The sequence below is a fragment of the Rousettus aegyptiacus genome, unplaced genomic scaffold (genome assembly GCF_014176215.1).
Source record: "Rousettus aegyptiacus isolate mRouAeg1 unplaced genomic scaffold, mRouAeg1.p scaffold_m13_p_24, whole genome shotgun sequence".
Classification (NCBI taxonomy): domain Eukaryota; kingdom Metazoa; phylum Chordata; class Mammalia; order Chiroptera; family Pteropodidae; genus Rousettus; species Rousettus aegyptiacus.
Window position 1 is genome coordinate 1 of NW_023416300.1, and position 17,828 is coordinate 17,828.

The 17,828-nt window shown below is 53.4% G+C and overlaps 2 protein-coding genes across 2 annotated transcripts; one reads left to right on the forward strand and one right to left on the reverse strand.

Moving 5' to 3' along the window:
- The first annotated feature begins 1,157 nt into the window (after positions 1–1,157).
- LOC107508061 lies at positions 1,158–10,956 on the forward strand. The gene is given in 5 exon segments (XM_036238199.1): positions 1,158–1,440; positions 9,835–10,007; positions 10,009–10,069; positions 10,636–10,778; positions 10,780–10,956. Coding segments are annotated over 5 exon segments (837 nt in total).
- A 1,480-nt stretch (positions 10,957–12,436) lies between these two features.
- Positions 12,437–13,940, reverse strand: LOC118614945 (heat shock transcription factor, X-linked member 3-like). The gene is made up of 3 exons (XM_036238200.1): positions 13,293–13,940; positions 12,862–13,039; positions 12,437–12,618 (listed from the first exon to the last, which is right to left on the reverse strand). The coding sequence occupies exons 1-3, from the start codon at positions 13,938–13,940 to the stop codon at positions 12,437–12,439; spliced, it is 1,008 nt and encodes a 335-aa protein (XP_036094093.1).
- Between the last annotated feature and the right edge of the window lie 3,888 nt (positions 13,941–17,828).

Below are 17,828 nucleotides of genomic sequence, written 5' to 3' on the forward strand. Positions count from 1 at the left end.
AGGTTAGATCCTCTCACGGGAGAATCTAACAAAAATCAATTCGATATGGAAGTGGCTTGCTATTCTTATGAAAGCATTGATGCCATAAAAGGGTCCATGAGAGCACGTTGGAATCGTCCCACAGAAACTACAGCCATTACGGCCGATGTACTAGCTCTGCCAGTTTATGTGGTGGCTACACAATCATGCAGAGAAAGACGGCCATAAGGAAGGAAAGATGGATGGAAAGGGGATATCTTCACGTTTCCAATGAAGCCCAAGAAGCCAAAGACACAGCTGGGCTTGAACTTGCACATCAACCGGAGGGGCTTAAGAGGTGAAATGCAGAAGTAGAGGCAGATGATACAGGAGAAGTGAAAGTCAAAACTGATGAATGACTTTTTGGTGTACATAATCCAATTTAAGGAACACAAAGCAGCCCACATTGGGATAAACACCCTTGACTGGAATGAATCCCACTATTGAAATTTCAAAGCTGATATATTTTTAAATGTACTTAATCATCCCATCCGACAAGAAGGTGAAACACCCTCCCACACATCATCTGCATTCACACAGTAGCTTCAGCTCATTGAGCAGTTTTTAAGGGAGTAGCCTATTTTCACTAAAAGCTAACGTGTGTGGCTGAGCGCATGACAAAATAGGCTTCCCATTACACTGGTCTTCCCCACCAGTTCCGTCCATCCCTGAAGGTAGGTGGACCAACCACCCCGACTATGACGGGCCAGCCGCCACAAGTCGATCAGTACCTGAAGGGGAGAGTGGGAATGAATAAAGAGACACTCTCACGACTGCTGATGCATCCGGTCTTCAGTGATGCTGAAGCCCCGAGTTTATTTCCCATCACCAATATATGCAGTTTGAGTACGTGCAGTTTAACAATGAAAAATATGCATTACTTCAGTGAAAGTAAATCTTTAACTTGTACATAGAAACTACAAAATCACTGAAACTCCCAAAAGTAATTGTCCCATGACAGAATCTATCAATTACCCCAATAGCCATCAATCCTCTGTGTCTGGGAAATGGCCGTTCTCACCACATACTTCAGCAACTTGTAAGCACCCTCCAGGTGCAGGCAAAGACAATGCCTTAGGAGCAGAAACAGGTTAAGCAATAACCGAGCCAGTTTGTAAGGCTCTGAATTACCTGTAACCATGGCTCCCCACACCCGACTTGCTGTTGGACTGGACGTGCTGCAACTGGGAGAGTCCCAGGAAAAGCAGAAAGAAGTGGCAGCCTACTGCCAAGCCCCCTTCCAGAGTGAGTCACCACAACACATGGGCACAGCCTGCCAGGCCTGGAACGGGAGGAAAGGGACTACACCTCCCCCCGCCCCAGGACTGCAGCAGAGGCCCAGGTCAGCACTAAAGGGCCAGAGGCTCATGATGACAAACATCATCGACAAGGAGGCCTCACCCACAGTGGTGGCCATGCTCAGTACCACATGGCTGCCCTGAGGACACATAGATGAGTGACTGACCAAGATACAGCCTGAAGTGAATACTCAGAAGACAAGAACAGGCAGCGGGAGCCTGAGGTCAGCCACCCGACAAAAAACGTCACGATCTCTTGCCCAGGTTCTGTCTCTGCGCGAGCTTTCCAACCTGGAACCATGGACTAGGGAGGTGGCTGGGTCTCCCAGGGAAAGGATGCTGCAGTAACATGGCAGAAAAACACTGGGATGGTCCCCCAGCCCTTCTCAGAGGGACCCCCGCCCATGTACCGGGTGACTGAACACTGGAAAAGGGGATAACCAGACAGTTCGAGGCTGCAGGACGCGGTGTCTGACTTGACACTGAGATGGGAGGCTCAATAAGCTGTCTCTGCATCTGCTTCTGGAGGATAGGGCTATGCTGGAGTTTCTGCATCGAGGATGTCACTGGGTCCAATGTATCCTGGGCCAGGCCCAAGGAGGTCAGTTGTCTGTTCAGGAAGAGCTACACAACCAATATGCTCCAGAACAAGGTGCCGAGTGCAGTGAGATGTCTTCTAAGAATTCTCTTAGAAAGTGGGATAACACTTAATGTTAAATGAAAAATAAAAAACAAATTGTAACACGGCATGAACTCAACCAAAAAAAAATGCAGAGGAAAAGAACTGGGAGAATATCCCGAATCCTGAATATTTTTGCCTCTGGGTAAGCCTTGGGAGAATCCTTTGTCCTGATTCTTCATGTACTTTCTGTCCTGTCCAAAGTGGCCACGATGGGCTTGCAGACACTCAAGAGTCGGCTGAATGCGTCTTCTGCACGGGGGCCATTAGTCCTCTCATTAGAGCCTGGTAACCGTGGTTATGGCATGGCATCGAGTGCTATGCCCCGCCCCTTCCCCACTAAAGCAGTAATCACATCAGCTGGACTGCGCATCGGCTGGGCTGCAGCGTGATGTTGGACGACCATATACCCGCCCGCCAGCTGCGGAGGGCCTGGAGCAGGAGCACGGGACGTGGCTTATGTGCACAGCGACTGAGGACAGTAAGGAACGTGCAGAGAAAAGAGCCCGGGAATGACGAGACATGAGTGTTTCCTTGCCCCCAATTAAAGTTGATATAAACACTGGTGACATGCATGCAGTGTGGGGGGCGCCAGAAGTTCGCAGAAACTCCCAGGGTTGCAAGTCTGCTGTGCCACGTTCTGTGAGCAGCCCCCACACGTAACCAGGGTCGGCCTGCCTGTGTCTGCACCACCCCTGAGGTGTGGCTTCTTCCTGTGGCCTTGCAGTGCTGAGATGAAAAGACTAGAATTAAGTACAGCTCTCATGTCGGGCCACTCAACCTGAGACCTGCTGAGAGGGACCACTCGACCTGGGCCCTGCTTAAAGGGACACAGACAACTGCAGCTGTGCCCTGAAGACGGAGAGGAAGATGGGGCCAGGGGACCATGCACCTCAGAAACAGGCCAGAGGAGGCTCAACTGCGAGAGCTGGGCAGGAGGAACAAGGCCATGTCTTCCTGCAGCTGATCAGCTGCCCCGGGGCTTCTCCTGCATTAGTCCAGCACCCAGGCTATGGGCAAGAGGTGAGCAAGTGAGTTACAGAGACAAGGAGCACTTTTCATTGGGCAGAGTGCTGGATGCAAGGACACCTCTTCTTTCAGGACCGCTCATCCCACATGGCGGGCAACCTCCAGCAGGAGGGGCAGTGGGACAGTCCCTGACCTGTGGGGTCACTTGCTGTTTGGAAAATCTAGACAAACACTGAGCCCCAAGCAGGCCACCAAGGAGGAGGAAACAAACCTGCGAAGGACAGAAGCAGGAATCTGAAACACAAAGCATGCAGCAAGGCGGGGTTGGGACCCAGATTTCACGAAGAGTCCAGACAACTAGGTGCCAAAAATGCAAGCAACTCAAAGAGAGTTGGCCAAAGGCAGTTCACCTGGAGGAAGCGACCTACCAACAGGTCCAGAAGGGAAACCAGGAATTTGGGTAAACCTGGTCTTAGCCAGGTGGTGCCGCAAACCCTTGGCAGGAACAAAATGCAACCTTTCCTCTCAGAGCTTCAGAGTCACAGCAGATGGGGTAACAGGTGGGGGCCAAGAACAGCAAGCCGCAAAGGCAGGTGCTCATAGGGTCATGGGGATAGTGAGTTCTGCAGGGTGCTGTCAAGGGGCAAGAAAGGGAGGCTGAATCTCAGCAGGTGCCCTGGGCTCAGAAGAGGAGGCCATGTCCATGGGCAGGGTCCCCTCAAAGAGCAATGGCGGAAATAGCAAGGACATCCTAAAAGGAAGACGGGACGCGTTCTGGGGATGGAGTCCCGGGTTGCGGAAGAAACAGCTTGAGGAGGAGCCTCTCTTTGGCCCAGGAGGCTGGGAGTGTTCTAACAGTGGCTGGGAGGTAGCAGAAGGAGCCCCAAGAAGACCTCGATGTCTTCTGACAGCTGCCAGGGCCTGATGGTGCCCGTGGAAGGCCAAGCAGCGCAAGTTGGCTTTGGCCGGGTCTGGGTGGTGAAGGCTGACCTGCTTGCCATGACTGGAGAGCGAGGGAATAAAGGCCTGTCCCTGTCAGTCCTTTGTTCCTGAGATGGCATGGGAAGCAGCTGGAGAAGAGAACATCACCAGGGAATCAGAAATCAGATCCTTTTAGGGCTCGGTGTCAGCTTTTCATTTGTACTGAAAATGAAGACTGAGTTGCAAATGGGTCCATTTGACACAGGCAGCCAAACACCATCCCACCCCCACCCGTGACATGGCTTGGCCACTCTTCCTGGGCCCACCCACCTGGCAGCGAATGGGCCTTGGAGCCATGACCCTTGAACTTCCGCTCTTCAGTTCACACTCCTCACCCTTACCATTCTGCTCCCCAAGGGAGATCATACACCTCGTTCTCAGCATACAGGAGGGTCAGAAAATACAGTCCTTTGTGACATCACGACTGTCCCACACTAGTAGCCACACAGTGTACTTCTCCAGCTCACTGGGCAAGTTCTATTTCTTCAAACAACAGGATGTGGGAGGAACACTAATAGTCCGCCATTCGGAGCTCCCTCCCTCACTACTTGAGATCCCTACCACGAGGTTCTTGGGCATCCAGCAACAGCTCGTAACCATTCTTGGGCACAGACCCTGGTGGGTAGGCTGACATGGAGGGAGCAGACCTGGTGATCATACAAGCCCCCTGCATCCCCGAGGCCTAAATCACATGGATGTACCTTCTGCTCCTCACCTCATCCCCAGCATTCCTGTTTCTTCGACCTTCTGCATAGAGAGAGATGTACAGTTCAATGGCTTATGGAGGACCCTCAGGAGAAAGACCGCGGGTGTCCAGGCCAGTGTGGGGTCTCAGGAAATAGTGCTGGCCCCGGACCATGAAGCCAGAGTTCAGGGAGTAGCAGTGGGAAGAGGAAGAGGAGCATTATTCCAATCAGGCATTTCAGAGGCAGGGACACAAGACTTGGCCATCGACTAAAAGCAAGGAAGGGAGAGGATAAGGGGACGCCAGGAGCAACGTGTGACGGCACTGAGAGGGTCGGTCGAGCCCTGAGAGGTGGAAAGGAGGAAACAGCTCTGACAGGGAAATTAGCCTTGTTTTGGACATGTCAGCTCAGAGAAGCAGCAGGGAACAGAATGGGGATTTTCCTCCTCACCTGCAAAAAAAAAAGGCAATATGAAGACCTACCCTCAGGAAGCCCGCTGGCAGTCCCTGGGAAGTGGGGGACTTGCAGGAAGGATAGCTGGCCTGGGCATTCTGTCCTGAGGTGCAAAACTCGGCCTCGGGGTCCTGCCATCTCTCTGCCTCTGTGTCCCCTGGGAGCCATTCTGAGGGTCGGTGTAGGTCATTGAGGACCCTGGGCTGACACTTTGATTCATGCCTATGGGTGCAGCACGGAATAGGCGCTGATGTCACTGGAGTGAAGAGGGCACGGCCTGGCCATGAGCACTAAGCGGGCCTAGCCAACCTGCCATGTAGTTCCCATGGCCAGATCTACAATACTGCCTTCTCCAGGACGCTCCTCCCGGGGCTCCACCCCCTTCCAGCTCCTCCTCCCCAACTCCCTCCATGCTCAGCCCTGCTCTACCCCAGCTAAACACAGCAGTGCAGCGGCTCTCCCCAGCTATTCTTCAGCTCCGCCTGCTCCTCATGTAGCTCCGCCCCCAACTTTCACAGTTCCACCCCAACTCCTCCCTGGCTCTTTCCAACAGGTCGGCCCCCAGATACTCCTCCCCCAGCTCCGCCTCCCCCCCCCTCCCCGCCCCAGGCATGGTCCCCAAGCTCACCACGCCCCGCCCCTTCCCCTGCACATCCCACTTCCTTATCATCCCCCTCCTGTTGTGGGCCATTGGACTCCATCGCTCCACTGGGCCTGTTCTTCCTACACTGCTCAGAGCCGAGTCCCACGTCTCCTAGCAACATTGACCTCCTTTCATATCTGCCTGTGTACTTTGTGCGTTTACATCAATGCCTGGCAGAGGGCCTGCTCGTGCGTGCCTGCCAGGGGCGGCCGTGCCCTGTAAGGGCGTGCTACGTGCGTGCAGGTGTTGCGTGTGGGCTACGCTGCCCACCGGCGTGCTGCGCACGGATGGACGGCGTGCTGAGTGCGTGCTGCATGTGGCCGACGTACTACGTGCTGGCAGTGTTTTCTGTATCGGAGGACGGCGTGTTGTGTGTGGGCGCGTGGCATGTTGTGTGTGGGCGTGCAGCGTGAGGGCTTGCTGCGTGCAAACAGTGCTGCGTGCGTGCGTGTGTGCGTGGAGGCGCGCTGCATGCGGTTGTGCTGAGTACCTGCGTGCTCTCTGTGTTTGTCTTATTGTAAGCCCCGCAATAAAACGGATGATTGCATCCGTGCCAGCACCGCATGTTTACCCACCGCGGGCGCTTGGCAGCGTTCTCTGATCTCTGCAGCCACGACCCGGGCCAGGTGCTCTGTCGTTTCGGCTACTTGATGGGGTCGGAAGACCTGCCTTGCCATAAGGGAGCCAGGAAGCTCAGCTTGGATGCTGACCTGCTGGTCCTCCAGGGGACAGTATCTCTGAGCTATGTTTCCTGTAGACATTTCCTCGCACTGGGAGCAGGCTGGGAGCAATCGCAGGGCTGCCAAGGCCACACTTGTCTGTCTCTTTCTCCCGCCACCTTCACCTGCCAGTCTTCCTTGTCAGTGTGTGCTGATGATGTGCCACTCCCCATCGAAACACGGGTGTCCTGGTCCGCATGCACAGGTCTGCCCCCACTCCTGCCCTCCCCGCTTCCTGCTTGACCTTTAGGTTGTCACCACTGTACCCAGGCCGCAGGCCATGCAGTGCTCAGCTGGTCATCCGTGGCGCCCCTCCCAGTGGGACCTACCCAGGATTACATTAAGGGAAACGGAATTGTAGGGTCCCTGAATCCTTCTTACCTGATGTGGAGGGTGACATTTTCTCCTCAGATACAGGGGTCTACTAGGCTGTCAGAACACCACCCAGTTAGCTGAAATGATTTTCTGTACTGAAGGCTGGGCCATCATGTGGTCCCTGACCCAGCCCGCGGAGGAGAAGGCCGCAGCTGTGATTAGCAGGACCCGATTATGAGTGACGTGTCACAAATGTTTTCCATCAGTTGGAACCCCCTGGGTCCCGGTGGTCTTCAATCCCTGCTGAGTAGAAGACCGTTTTAGTACATTAGCCAACATTGCTGTCTTGTCCCTAATGATCTCCTCTCATTAGGCCTCTTGTCCTTGTGCCGGTGAAGAACCGAGGTTAATGGAAGCCCTTTCCTCCTCAGGCTGCAACCCGGTACTCTACACCGTGAGGCAGGAGGGCACTCATCCCTCTTCCTGTCTTTACAGTCACCTCATCTCTAGGAGTTCCACCCACGCATTTAAGGTCTCCTTGTTGCGATTTTGTGGTGCTGATGAGAAATGGGCCAAGAATCCGAATGGCAGAAAATAGGCAAGCCTGCAGTCTAATCATATACCCTGGTAGAAGAACTAGATGTGGCTAACTTACATGGGAACATCCATCCTCCTTCATAAATAATTGAAACCCAATGACATGGGTGACTCTTTGTCCCTCATAGGGTGAGCAAGGTTAAGCACAGTGATGAGTTTCCAGGCCAACAAGCGTGTGAGGAAATGGCACCCTGGCCCAGGGTTCATGGAACGTCGTGGGTGACCTTCTATGAAAAGCCATTTGTTGGCGAGTATCAGCATTGCTGGTGTGCATGTATGTGACCCGGGACTCCCAAGCATGCCTTCAGTCGATGCGTGTTTGTGTTGATGTCTTTTATAGTGGCAGAAAGTACAAAGCGGTCTATGACTCTTCATCAGTAGGGGAGTCGATAAATTCTGGGACAACTAACAGTGGGATACCATACAGGCAGTGAAAACTAGGAGAGACGAAGATGGACAGACACGATGGAATGTGCTCGATGTGCCATTAATGGAGAAATTATGCCGTTTAGACGTGCAGTAGTCATTTGCTGATGTGTGGCATCAAGGTACCACAGCCCAGGTGGCTTAAACAACGGACATGAGTTGTCTCACAGTTGGGGATGCTGGAAGTCCAACACTGAGGTGCGGTTGAGTTTGGCTGTTCTGAGGGCTGAGATAGAACCTGCCCCCTCCCGATCCCCAGGCTTCTGGTGTTTGTTGAGAAGCTATGGCTTACCTTGGATTGAAGATCTCGGCCTTCATCTTTATAATGTGTTCTCCTATGTGCATATCTGTCTCTAAATCTCCCTTTTATACTAGGTCACCAGTTGTAGGATGACGGTCCACCCTAACGAGCTCATTTTAGCTTGATTGCCTCTGGAAAGACCTTTGCATTATGGAAAAGGACATGGGAGCTAAGGCCTGGGATGAGCAGGGGAGGGCAGCTCAGCCTGAGCCAGGGAGGGAAGGTGGGGGAGATGCGTGCAGGGACAGGCAGGACAGTGGGTTAGGAAGGGGGTGAACATGAGGCAGTTTGAAGTGAGCGTGTTTTAATAAACGCAAGGATAGGGCTGAGGAGAGATTTTTTTTTTCTCCTACAGCACCAGGTACCCCCAGGCGGTCTCCCATCCAAGTACTAACCAGGCCCGAACCTGCTTAGCTTTCAATACTAGACCAGTTCAGGCACATTCAGGATGTTATGGCCGTAGACTGAGGTGCGGTTATGTCCTTGAAGACAGGAGGCTGGAGGCAAGCCAGAGTGGGGGAGCTCATGGCTGGAGTGCTGTATCCAGGCCACATGCTCCATGATGGTTATGACAATGATGAGAGTAAGCCCATAGTTGGCAACTGTCCTGTTAGGTGCCAGGTACTCAGCCACATGGAGACGGAGTCTCTGGTGGGAGCTATGACCAGGCTGAGGCTCAGACCTGGGGCCCTGCTCCTCCCACTGCATAGCACTGTGGTCCAGTGAGAAAGAGCCCTCCCCCACAGCCGTCAGGTACAGGGAAGGAGGCAAGGACTGGGATGACGCGGTCAGACCCCTGTGATTGTGGCCATCTCGTCGTCCATCGGCACTGCCTTCTCAGCTGTGCAGCGGGGTGACAGCTACTCTGCTCCTCCCGAGTAATTTGAGGGCTGAATACTAGGATCCGTGCATCATGCCCACCTGCGGGTCCAGCATGGGGTCGGTGCGTGCATACCAGCGCCCGTCGTCCTGCTCCTATAATTTGTTTTTCTAGGCCTGAGTCAGTGCCTGGGTGTCTGCTGACAGTGCAGAACTGTGACGTGGGGAGGGGATGGGAAGGATGGCATTTGAAGGGCTCAGAGGAAACACCTGAGAGGGTTACCTGAGGTCACAGGGCTTCTCCAGAGCCCAGCTGAGGTTAGGCCCCCAGGATGTGTGCTCAGGATCCCTGGGACAGGTGGCAGGGAGCTCAGGAACCTGCAGGACCTTGGGAGAGGTGGGGCCAGGGAGCTGAGAGTTTCCATGGGCGGGGCCGGGGAGAATCACAGCCCAGGTAGGTCCTTGTCTGGGATGGGCTAGGGCACGAACCCTCCCACCGGTTCAAGGGGCCCTCGCCCTTCGCCCTCTCCTCTCTGGTCCCTTGGGACTCAGGGACCTCCTTTGTAGAACTGACCACACACTATCCTGACTGCCCTTCTCTAGCTGCCTCCCCCTGTCTCCTTTAGTTCCCGAAAGATTCCATGTGATGGAGGAGGCATCCAGTCATCAGCCCCTTCCTTTGGGTCTGTCAGCTGACTGTGCGGCCATAGAAAGCAGGAGCCAGAAGGAGCCAGAAGGAGCCAGAAGGAGCCAGAGCTCACTCTTGCACCATCCCTGTTAGGAGATTCAGCCCCACCCCGCCCTGCAGGAGCTGGGAGCTTGGTGAGAGGTCAGCCCTAGGGCCTGAGCCCGGAGGGCTGGCATTGATGCTCATTGACTTTTGTGATTCTGTGTTTCGGAAGGCCACCTGAGACCACAGTCTCTGGGAAGATGAAAGGCAGCCTTATGTGGGCTTTGTCTTAAATGGGATCTGGACTTTGGAGACGCGTTGGCGCCCCCTGCTGAGCACGCACGGGCACTGCACCATCGCCATCCACATTGCTCACAGGGCCTGGGAACACACTGCCTGGAGGGAGCTGCTGCTGGAGAGGCTGGGGCGGACCCCCCGCTCAGGTTCAGGCCTTGCTTCAGCACGGGGAGAAGTATGGCCGTGGAGTGATAGCTGGCAAGTGACGATGCCCTGAGCACTGCTGAGATACTCCCACCGGCACCCCCGGGACCACGTTGCGAGTTTTGAGGCTTGCATGGTCTTGAACCTTTTGGGGCGGGGTTATGATTTCTTTCAACAGCACAACTTCAAAGGGGCCACAAGGGACCCCAGGCGGGGGGTTGGTGGGCCGAGTTCCCCTTACTTCGGGTGAACCCTTTCTCCACTGAGGGCCTCAGTTTCTGTTGGTGGTCTGAGAGGCAGGGGCAGGTCCATGTCTGTCTGTGATGTTCTCCTGTTTGTATGTATGTGTATGTGTGTGCACGCGTGTGTGTGTACACACGCATGTGCCAGTACACACCACAACAGGCTGCACAGCACACAGGGTCAGGTGGCCTCCAGACAGGACAGCCTGTCTGACATCATGCACCGGCCCCACCCCCACTGCCATCGCATCCTGGGAAAGTCTCCTCACCCCTCAGTGCTTGGGGCCCCACATTTGCTTAGTGCATGGGGACCTGATTTGGGGTTCCCTGCAGTGGCCGGGCCCCCCTGACCTGTCCATGCACTGTACATTCCCTCAGCAGGCCGGCTGCGACCTGCCCGTGCCTGGGTGGTGCTGCTGAGGACAAGGCCCTCTCCTCTTCATTCCTCTCCCTCCCTTGGCCTCACCCAGAATGCCCTGAATGGCGTTTGGGACATCGGCGTGGTCATTCAGAGGGCCCCAGTTCCCTCCGAGTCCATTTGGGGATGTCAGCTCAGTCTCTGGCAGTTGTGACTTTGAATGCCTGTGCTCTGTCACAGGCAGGCCTTGCTCTATGGAAGGAAAATCATCAGTGTGCTTCTTTGTTGGTGGCCAGGGCTCGTTGACATTGGGGAAACTTGGCAGTGCCCAGAAAACTTAGCTCCCCGTGAGGTTGTGGAGCTGGAAAAACCAAGCTCTACTGACCGACCTGAGGCAGAAGTTCTTGACTACGCTTTCAAACCCCAGGTGACTCCTGGATCCCATACCCAAGCAAGGCGGAAAGGATGTCTTCCAGGTCGACATCCCAGAGCACTTCATCCCCTTGGGGCGGGAGCTCTGAGAAGCGAGGGCTCCTCAGAGGAAGAGTACCGAAAAGCGAGCAGAATGATGACCGTGAACTCGCCATCATGCCGCAGACCTATAGATCAGGCTGACCTATAGGTTGAGCCTGAAGTGGCACCACTGTGGCGAGCACTCCCCGCCATGCGCTGCTCTGTGAACAGATTTCTGCACTCTGGTGCATGGGACTGCCCTTGTGAGCTACCCCTCTGGGCCTCTTGACAGTCTCAATGGCTTGGATCTTTAGGAAAAAGAGAAAGCTGCCACCAAATGTTTGACGTTGCCACTCATTTGGCCCTGCCGGTTCCCGGGTTGTACAACGAAATATATTTTAAGGGAAGCGGACAGGGCTCGGGTCTCCCTTGAACGATTCCATCCTCTTTGTTCTGGTTGAACTCCCAGAATGTTTCAGCAGCACCCAGGGAATGTTGTGGAGGGCTGGGAGTGGGTGCCGAATGATCACCCTAGGGAAACCTGACTGGGATGGCCTTCACCATGAAGTGGACATCGGACTCAGAAACCTCAACTGTGTGTCCCGGCAAGTGACACACTTGGCTCCGGAAGCCGTGTGTTACACATGCCACACAGCTACATCATGACCAAAGAAAGGATCTAAAATATAACTCTAATGGGAAAGTGTTGAGTAGTGTTGTTTGTTTTGTGGGCAACCTTTTATTTGGGTCCGTGCTTAGCAAGGTTATAGTGGTTGTTCACTGGCGAGTGATGGGCTTTCTCTCAGGCATTGACTGGAATGGCGTGGTTTCTGAGCCACACGGCTTTAGTCACACACCCCTTAGCAGATGCGGTGGCCCTAGTTTTGGGTGGACCTCTCTGTAAGACCCCTGGAACTTGAGCTAGAGATGCTAGGCCACTGATCTGGTACTTCGTGGCATCACAGGAAAGACACTCCTGTTACAAGATACATGGATAATGTAAGGTGATTCCCCCAAGGTCAGGAGCCAGGCTGTTCTGTGTCCTGACCAGCGGGTAAGGCTCAGGACACCAGGTGTTCCTGGGCTCGCCTTAGAACTCCCTAGCCAGACCCTTGGCTGTGCAAGCGACGTTGCTGCCACTTCAGATTGCAGAGGATAACAGGCACCAAAGCCTGTGTCAGGCTGGGATTTCCAGCCTCCTCGGGGTCATCTGATGAGGTGTGTGCAGCATGGAAACAAGGAACACAGACTCACAGTTCTCACCGAATTGTTTATTTGCTCCCATTGAGCCTTGCTTTTAATTAAAGCTGAAAATACATTCATGGTTACAGAGTGGTGACTGTTATCTATTACCAGCGGCCTGTGAGCTTAGGGATCCGGATTGTCTTTTACATGCTCACAGAATGCACACTTGTAATCTGAGGATCCCTCTTCCTCCTCCTCCTCTTCCCCCTCAGGTTCATCGATTGGGGCCATGGCTGGAACAGCAGCCAGCAGGATGGTGTAACAGGCGTTATATAGAGACATCACCGAATCATAATCTGGGTAATCTGGGTAATTGGGGAGGCTGGTGGGCTCTTCCCCTGCGCCATCCCTTGCAGCAGTAGCCGTCGGCGCAAATCTGACATTCCTGGATGTGCCCTCCCCACTAGGGCCATCTGTCTCACTATGGTAAGTTTCCTGCCTGGCACGTCTGGCCATACCACCAATGGACCAGAAAGTAGGCAACATGAATGATCGGGTACCACTAGGTCCCTGAACATTTGGGTCTGTCTTCTGGGTCCTCGTGTCACCTTCTTTGCTGCGCTGCTTGAGTTGGATTCGTAATGAGCGTCTTGTAGGGGTCGCTTGCTTCTTTTTCTTTGGAGTTGCGTTGTTCCCTGGCCAAGCGGTGATCATCAGGTGGCCCTTTCTCTTGATGTTATCGATGAGCTGAGGTTTATCCCTCTGAAAGTTGGAATTACGATAGATCTGAAACAAAATTAATTGTTTTAGTCATTCTGGGAGAAAATACATTTGACATTCACTGGCCTCTGAGTATTTATAGCCACCCTTCAGGTTACCTCTAAGGGAGTTATAGTTCCCTGTGAAAGTCTGTACTTTCTCATTTTCGATAAATACTGTCTCATGTGAAGAAGAGTTATCCTATCAGTTTTGGTTAACCAGGAAGCTGTTCAATAACAGAATATGGGAAATGCCGGTGGGAGGGATCTTTCTACTTTACCATTATCTTGTTGTTTCCTGAATAGTAAACTGAGGGATCTCTGGGACGTATTTTGCTGAAGCCATGGAGGTTCAACAGGCAGATGAAACTCTTCAAGCTGTCAGTTTCGAAGATTTGGTCAGCACCCCTCCGGCAAAGAACCTCCCTCTGGAAAAGATCTTCCTTGATGACCACGGTGTCTCCGGCATCGTTCCAGGTCACAGATGTGAAGGCGTCGTCCTCCACTATCATCCACAGCTTTCTTGGGAAGGGGAGCCCAAGAAGGGGGCTATTCCCTTCTACATTGTCAGGGCCTCCATTTGGGTTTTGTGGTTGTGGGTTCTCATGGGGCCCTGGATCTTGGCTCATGGCTGAATGTGGGCTCTTGGCTGGATCTTGACTCATGGCTGGATATTGGCTTGCAGCTGTATCTTGGCTCACCGCTGGATCTGGGCTCACGGCTGGATCTTGACTCGAGGCTAGATCTTGGCTCGCGGCCAGATCTGGGTTAATGGCTTGGTCTTGGTGGATCTCCAAGACCTCACTTGACTCCCCATTTCCATCAGGGGATGACTCCAATGGGTCCCCTGTTGCTGGCTCCTCATCCTCCAATGGGGACAGCTTGGCTTCGTCTACCTTGTCTACCATATCAGTGTCCTGACTAGTCATGGGTGGAGCTAGTCTAGACCAGGAGCATTGCTACCTTAGACCCTATCACTGAGAGCTCAGGTAACAAATGCCTTCGGTCACAGCAGGGATACCCAATAAATACTGTCCACAGAATTCTAGAGTCTCGGTCGTGGGGCAACCAGCCGCTTGAGTCATTTTTCTCTTTATTGCTCACGTGATGTCACAAAGGTGGCTCACAGGTGCTCTGGAGAGGAGGCCCTAGCCAACTGTGGGGGAGGGCATAGGTATAAGGACCCCAGCTGTTCTCTTTTCAGAAAGTACTGAAAAGCAGGGTTTGGGTTCCCAGGAAAGGCTCCTGTGTGCTGCCAGGCACAACCTTCCATCTCGCTAGGCACTGGATGGGTTGAGAAGCCATGATGCTATCAGCACTTCCACCACCTAGAGATGGGGGAGGCCTGTTGCTTTCCTCCCTGATTAATCAAGTGCCAGGTCCTGGTTAGTCCTAGCTTGGCTGCCACCAAGACTGCCTAGGACAGATGGGCCCCTGGGGAACTGTACCTCTGAAAACATGGTGGTTGTCCCAGTCTCACTTGGTAACCTCCTCTTCTCCCCAGCCCCCTATTCCTGTGTTGGTCTCTTCCAGCTTCTCCTCCTGCTTGGTTGGTCTTGCTCAAATTGGTTCAAAGAAAGAATCCTGTTTTCTTGCCCTTGCTTGACCAGGGTGGGCCTCTGCTCTAGCAGGTAGGAGCACTCCTCTAATTCTTCATTCTCGCTGTCACACAAAGCACCTCAGACACAGTGTTACCCATGGCTCCAGTATCCGCGTGCATGGCCACACCCTCTGCCATGCTGGAGACTCCCCACTGGAGCTCTGTTTCCCCACAATCTCATTCCCCTCCAGGTCACAGCAGGATTGACTTTGGTTCTGTTTCTCGCCCATAGGATAACTTCTCATTACCCAAGGTGGGCTCACTTTGGGGCACTTGCATTTGCCTTGCTCAAGTCACCTCTCCAGACCCTCGGGTTCAGCCCCCTTCAGGCCTCCTCTGCACCCCATTTCCTTTCTTCATTGAGTTGCTTTGGTGTGTGCTCACTGAGATTTCTGGCCTCCCACATCTAACTGGGATGTCCTTTGAGATTTCCCCCTTTTACTGACTAACTGGGGGGTTGGCATATATTCAGTTCCTGTTGAAACAGCATTTCACTGATCAACTCTCATGCCAGCACTGCTCTTCTTGCCCAAAGCCCACCTTCACACACCACATGAAGGACCCGCTTCTTCCATTGCTTCAATGGTAGGTACATTGAGTGGTTTTGTTTGGGTTAAACACTTTGCAAGGTCTGCCTTTGTACAAAGGCACTACCAAGGAAAATCCCTACTTGTTTAGTGAGCGTGAGTGAAGGAGGCCAATGTGAAGATCATCATCAATGTATATTTGAACATAGCTGGGGTTCTAGGTGCAGGATGGTCCAAAACCAAATTTAAGCCACCTTCACCATGGCAGAGAGGATACGACGGGCTTTGGTGATCCATGTTCTCTAGCCCTTGTGGACAGCTTTGTTCTCAATACTCACTCTGTATAGGGAGGTACAGAGGTAGCACAGAAAGACCCTACCTACACGAGTCCTCAGTCCTTGCCCAGCTCTGCCTGTATGTGGGGTCATTTCCCTCTGTGAGGTCAATCCTGTGTTTCTATGGGGACCGTAAAGACATTCGGGAAGGAACCTCCTAAGATGCCTTCCAGTAGAGGACTGCATCCTTAATGGAGCCACCCGGTCTAGGTTCAGGCATGTGCTTCTAAACAGGTTTAGGAAACATTCATTCAAGAAGTCAATTGATCTTGGGGGGACATCCCCTACAGGCTAAGAAATGAAAGGAAGGCCATCGATGGCTTCACCCAAGGGGCCTCCTTGAGTCTAGTTAAATAGCCAGCTCCTTTCACATACTTACCAAAGCATTGCTTCTTGACTGAGTTCTTGAAAGGACAAAATGAGATTTCCTTGCAGCCTTTTCTAGCTCATGGCCGCAGCTCTTCAAAGGGATTTGTGCATTTGGTGGGAGGGAAATGAGAGAGAAGAAATGACTCGGGAAACCACAGTCTGGCATTCCGTGGAGAGCAAGTCATTCTTTGATATGATTTAGGCACTCACGTTGTGAGCCTTGTGTAGCACCATGACCTAATGTTCTTTGTTTTAGGATTCACTGAATTTCCACTGTGGTGGAGAATCTAGGGCAGCAGGCTCACCTTTCCTTTGACGATGAAATATGCACACTGCTGACCCCAGCCAAGTTGAAGTAAGGCTTTATGGAAATGGCCTCTTTCAGCTAAGCCTGCTCAGTCCCAGAATGTCAACCCTGAACTGAGGCCGCCAGTCTGAAGTCTTTATTAGGAACTCACCACACTTGAGTCTTTTTGGTAGAAATAATTGGTTTGCTCCTAGAAGTCCAAAGGCCCTAAATGTGAGCTGTATCTGTAGCCATTTTAGGAACCAGGTCCCCAGAGTCAGGTGACTCTATCAGAGTGCAGCTGATGGGGCTAACAGGACAGCCCCCCCACAAAGGAAAATGATGTCGGTCTGGACTTGACTGTGGCTTCTGCACAGCCTTGAGCCATGGAGAAAGTACTGAGCTCTGGGCTCTGGCACCCTGGGCCTGGGGCTGACCATGTGGCAAGCATGGCTGTGTGGCCTGGCCTGCCAACACCCCTCCTTCTGGCCCTCCCTTGCCTCTGGGTTCCAGTGGGACTACCCTCCCTACTGGTTTCCCTTGGTCCCGAGCACCAGCCGTGCCCCTGCAGATGGTTAACATGGCACCTGAGGGCCTTTCCCAGCCCTGGCTTGGAATGCATCAGGTGCAACGACACCAGTCCTTGGCTGTCCAAGGCTTGGCTCTCCCACCCTGGGGTCCCTGAACCCATCTTACCCAGTCACTTTCATGCACCACCGTTAGGTGCCAGCTCCAGCGAGGCTCCCCTGGGCCCCTTAGCACTGCTCTCTGACACACCGTGACCCCTCCTACAGATGGTCCTCGTGCTGCCCCCTCATGTGACATCGCCCCTCTTTCTCCAGAGGTCACTCAGGGTATCGTGATCCTGCTCAAAAGCCATGTCTTCCGTAAGGCCTTCCTCACAGCCAAGGTCCCCTTCATGACTCCCTCCCGGGACTCTGATTTCCAGTTCCAGTAGGGGTGCTCCTGTTCCCCTCTGAGGTTAGACACATCCATCTCCCCCTCTCGACTAGGGAGGAGGTCCTTGAGGACTGCAGAACACACAACGTGAGCCTGGTTCCATTATACATTTTGGAAAGAAGAAAATTCTGTGTCACTGGGAGTTCGGTGGGTTTTAGTGTTCCACCCTGAGGAAGAAGTGGAGCTGAACTGGGGACCACTGTGCACCCTGGTGCCTACAGCCTCACCTCCAGAGGGAGCTTTCGCTCTTCCGAGAAGCTACCTGCCAACTGCGGGGACAAGAGACTTTCCTATTGGTGATGTCTCATTTTGTGGCTGTCCACAGCTAAAGGAAACCCATCCCTGGGGCCAGTAATGGCCGCACGGAGGCCATTGGATGAAATGGGCCATTTGACAAGAGCCACGTGCAGTAGGTGCTAACAGCCTGCTCCCCTCTCTCACTGTGGACCCAGAGACCTGGGCTCCAGCCACTTCCACCGGTTTTACTTTTCTACAGTATCAGAAAAGCCTCCAGGAGGGGCATTGGCCAGTGAGAGATGCGGTGGTGAAGTCGGCCACAATCACTCTCTCTCTGTTGTACACCCTTCGAGCATAGGGAGCAGACACGTCTCCAGATGATGATTGCCTCTTGGAGCCCCTGGAGAAAGGAAGACCCTTTAGAAAGAGAGGTGGTCTCTGGCTGTAGATAGATATTTAGCGATGGAAGAAGCATGAGTTCAGGCCGTGTTGTACAAATGAGC

What these genes read in the sequence shown, in the direction of transcription:
- LOC118614945 (XM_036238200.1), bottom strand. Translation starts at nt 13,940, where the DNA reads ATGACTAGTCAGGACACTGATATGGTAGACAAGGTAGACGAAGCCAAG. An exon ending in CAGGAAACAACAAGATAATG is followed by an intron (nt 13,040 to 13,292) that starts GTAAAGTAGAAA and finishes ATTTTGTTTCAG; the next exon opens with ATCTATCGTAATTCCAACTT. An exon ending in CAAGCAGCGCAGCAAAGAAG is followed by an intron (nt 12,619 to 12,861) that starts GTGACACGAGGA and finishes CCAATTACCCAG; the next exon opens with ATTACCCAGATTATGATTCG.